The 4,298-nt window shown below is 38.5% G+C and overlaps 1 protein-coding gene across 1 annotated transcript in view; it reads left to right on the top strand.

The window, feature by feature from the left end:
- LOC119577611 (agmatinase, mitochondrial-like) overlaps positions 1 to 4,298 on the top strand; it is a gene marked incomplete at its 5' end in the record, with an annotated part of 47,155 nt that extends 42,857 nt beyond the window's left edge. The window contains 6 exon segments of the mRNA XM_037925184.1: positions 1,233 to 1,433; positions 1,863 to 1,923; positions 1,926 to 1,988; positions 1,991 to 2,005; positions 3,770 to 3,864; positions 4,080 to 4,298. Coding sequence (XP_037781112.1) covers positions 1,233 to 1,433; positions 1,863 to 1,923; positions 1,926 to 1,988; positions 1,991 to 2,005; positions 3,770 to 3,864; positions 4,080 to 4,187 — 543 coding nt within the window.

Genomic DNA, 4,298 nt, shown 5'->3' with positions numbered 1-4,298 from the left:
GGAACTTTCCAATTTACACAGATCATACTATACAAGCGAATCGTTCAGATATCGTCATCAAGGACAAAATAAACACCTGCCTGTTTATATATATGAGCATCCCTTCAGACAGAAACGTCCCAACGAAAGTATTTGAGAAGATATCAAGTATAAAGACCTGGAAATAGAGGTGGAAAAGATGTAGCATTTAAAAACCAAAACTTTGCATGTTGTTATTGGATCACTTGGCCTTATAAAGAAAGGTACTGATAAGTTTCTTGAAAACTTCAAACTTCAATCACCCTAGGTCGCTGGTAGTGACTCAGTATTTAATTTTAATTAGCAGATCTAAGGAAACTTTTGCATTAAAAGATAATAATAATAATAATAATAAATCGTCATCAAGGACAAAATAAACAACACCTACTGGGAAATCCAAAATTAGAAGAAGTCCAAAAAATAGTCTTAAACAGCACAGCGCATGTTCTCAGAAGAACCTTATCGATCTGAAGTGTTTTTGTGTTAGTGAATTGACTTGACTGGATGTTTTGATTTGTGGTTGTTCTGCATATTTTTTGCCTGTTTTTGTTGATGTTCCATTGCCTCAAACTTCAATCACCCTAGGTCGCTGGTAGTGACTCGGTGTTTAATTTTAATTAGCAGATCTAAGGAAACGTTTGCATTAAAAGATAATAATAATAATAATAATAATAATAATAATAATAATAAATCGTCATCAAGGACAAAATAAACAACACCTACATGTTTATAGATATGAGCATCCCTTCAGACAGAAACGTCTCAAGGAAAGTGTTTGAAAAGATACCAAAGTATAAAGACCTGGAAATAGAGGTGGAAAAGATGTGGCATTTAAAAACCAAAACTTTGCCTGTTGTTATTGGAACACTTAGCCTTGTAAAGAAAGGTACTGATAACTTTCTTGAACAAATACCGGGAAATCCAAAAAATAATTTTAAACAGCACACTCATGTTCTCAGAAGAGCCTTATCGATTTGAAATATTTTTGTGTTCGTGAATTGACTTGACTGGATGTTTTAATTTGTAATTGTTCGGCATATTTTTGCATATTTTTGTTTCCTTCCAAATTTGATGTTTCAAGGTCGTTGGTAGTGACTCGGTGTTTGATTTTAATTAGCAGATCTAAAGAAACTTTCGCAATAATAATAATAAAATATGAAAATAAATAAGTAAATAGATAAATAAAATAATCATAAAGACAATATTTTTCTTAGGACCGCTACGGCACTGTCTGCCTCCTCCACGTCGACGCCCACAACGACGTCAGTGACTCGATGCTGGGAGCGAAGATCACCCACGGCACGCCCTTCAGGAGAGCGGTCGAGGAGGACCTTATCGACCCGAAGGCTACCGTGCAGATAGGCCTACGCGGTTCCTCTTACACTGTGGATGCGCATGCGTGGCAGATAAGCAAGGTGTGGTCATTTACATACCTTGTGTGTGTGTGTGTGTGTGTGTGTGTGTGTGTGCGTGCGTGCGTGCGTGTGTGTGTGTGTGTGTGTGCGGTGTGTGTGTGGTGGTGTGTGTGTGTGTGTGTGTGTGTGTGTGTGTGTGTGTGTGTGTGTGTGTGTGTGTGTGTGTTTTAAGAGGAACACTGTCATAACAGTAGTTTGAATATTTATGAGATAAACATCAACTCATATCTATGTCAAGGTGCAATGACAGGAGAAGTTCATATATGTCAAAGAAAGAGATACAGAGAGAGAGAGCAACTGAAAGAGCTAGAGAGAGACAGATAGGCAGACAGACAGACAGATAAACAAACAAACGGACACGAACAAACTACCCACGCTCACTCCTCCAGTCGTAAATTCTCATGTCACCTTCGCCACCTTTGTTGTCAGGGCTTCCACATTGTCCAAGCGCACCAGTGTTGGCACAAGTCCCTGGAGGCCTTTGATGAAGAGTGAAAGCCATAATGGGTGATCGACCAGTTTACCTCTCATTCGACATCGACGCTATTGACCCTGGCTCTGTCCTGGCACTGGTAAGGTCGAGTCCGTATTCTATATAATATAATATATATATATATATATATATATATATTTTTATATATATGTCAGAATATATATAAATATATACATATATTTATATATCAGAATATATATATATATATATATATATATATATATATATATATATATATATAATGCATACCGGCTGTCTGTCTAATATATATAGAGAGAGACATATAGTCCGGATAAATGGGGAGGGTTGGGGTCGGGAAGGGCCTTCGCCTGTAAAATCTCGCCAAAACTTTACATGAAATGAGCCAAACAAGTAGAGTCACCAATGTTAGGATGTCGCCCGTAAGCGACCCACAGATACATCGCCCTAATTCTGCGGAACAGCGAGAAGCTAGTTCAATATTTGCGAATTGGGACATTAAATATTGGGACCATGACAGGAAGAGGCCGGGTTCTGGCAGATAGTATGAAAACTAAGAAAGCGGACGTGCTTTTATCAAAGGCAGGAAACAAGATGGAAGGGGAACAAGGCGAAAGAATTAGGTGAAGTGTACAAGTTGATATATGGAGGAGCAAACGGAGAAGGAAGAAATGGAATTGGAAAATGTTGATGAAAGTGAAAGATGCATAATTGGACGAGATATGAATGGCCAAAAAAAGGCGCGGTGGCCGAGTGGGTAGAGCATCAGACTCAAGACTGTCACGACAGCAATCTGAGTTCGAGGGTTCGAGTCACCGGCCGGCGCGTTGTTCCCTTGAGCAAGAAACTTCACCACGATTGTCTAACCTAGCCACTGGGTGGGCAAGACAGCCAAGTCAGTGCTGGTCCCAAGCCCGGATAAATAGAGAGAATGATTACCTAAAAGGTGACACCGGCATTCTCCGTGGAAAGGAACTGGGGATCCTACCACGTACTCACTCCAACATCATCACAACATGAAAATACAATTAATTATCATGCTGTGACAGTCAATGTCAGAATCTGACAGGGCAGCATACAAAAAAAAAAGGTAAGAGAAATGAACACCTTATTACTTACAAAAGTGGTGACAGAGCAATTCAAATTGACTTCCTTTTATATCGAAGGAAAAATATTTGGAAGATTAAAAACTGCAAAGTAATACCTGGAGATCATGTGACTGAGCAGCACCGCTTGGTTGTCACTGATCTCACCATAGCTGTCACGCAGAAGCAGAAATGGAAAACTACAACTCAGAGGATACAATGATTTAAACTAAAGGAAAATTAAATCCAACAAGAATTCAAAGACCGAATTCTAAGAGAGCTGAACCACGATATGGTAGATGTGAACACCTGGTGGAATGATGCAAACAGTGTTATATTAAGAGCTGGAAAGGAAATACTGGGTGAGAGAAGTGGAAAGGTATGCGAAAATAAGCAAATTTGGTGATTTAATGAAGAAGTACAAGAAAAAATTAGTGCTAAGAAGAAAGCCAACAAAAAAATGGAAGAAAGTAAATTAGATGAAGACTGAGCAGCATATAAACAATGTTGCAAGAAAGCTAAGAAATCAGTTGCCATCGCAAAATCAGAAGCATACGACCATATGTATGAATAATTAGATACTAAAGAAGGACAGGCGAAGATATACATATATATATATATATATATATATATATATATATATATATATATATATATATATAAACACAAAAGTGTGTGTGTGTGTTTACGCGTTCTTATGCGTTTGTGAATTAGCATGACAAATTGGATAAAACCTGTTAACAGGCCTCTTGCTAATGACCCCCCCTTCCCCCTCGTAGGCACCCCGGAAATCGGAGGTCTGACCCCTATCCAGGCGCTGGAGATCATCCGCGGGTGCCGTGGCCTGAACCTCGTGGGCTGTGACTTGGTCGAGGTACTGCTTGATCTACCCCGTTTTCTTGATATTATTTTGTATCGAATGTTCTGACTATTTATATTCATTTTTAGGCTGTTGCTGTGCCTCCTGTTACCCATCCTTTGGTGTCGTTTTATCATTCTTTCTTCTCTTCCAAGTAACTTATTGAAACCCATTGTTGATTTTCCAAATTGAAACTGTCGAATTATCGTTTTTTTCCTCTCTTTTTTTAGGTATCTCCTCCATATGACTTCGAGGGAACCACCGCTCTCACAGGCGCTAATCTGCTCTTTGAGATGCTCTGTGTTCTTCCACGTGTAAAATATTATGATTTTAAATAAAGCCCATCGTTATTATTATAATCAACATTCTACTATAGTTGTTTAGAGTAGATTTTTATTTTTGTGGGGATGAGTACCGTTTGAATAAAAATGTATGAATGCATTAAAAAA

Source organism: Penaeus monodon, chromosome 10, assembly GCF_015228065.2.
Source record: "Penaeus monodon isolate SGIC_2016 chromosome 10, NSTDA_Pmon_1, whole genome shotgun sequence".
NCBI classification, from domain to species: Eukaryota; Metazoa; Arthropoda; class Malacostraca; order Decapoda; family Penaeidae; genus Penaeus; species Penaeus monodon.
The sequence above is the reverse complement of the archived record's forward strand: the minus strand, read 5'-3'. Positions and strand labels throughout refer to the sequence as shown.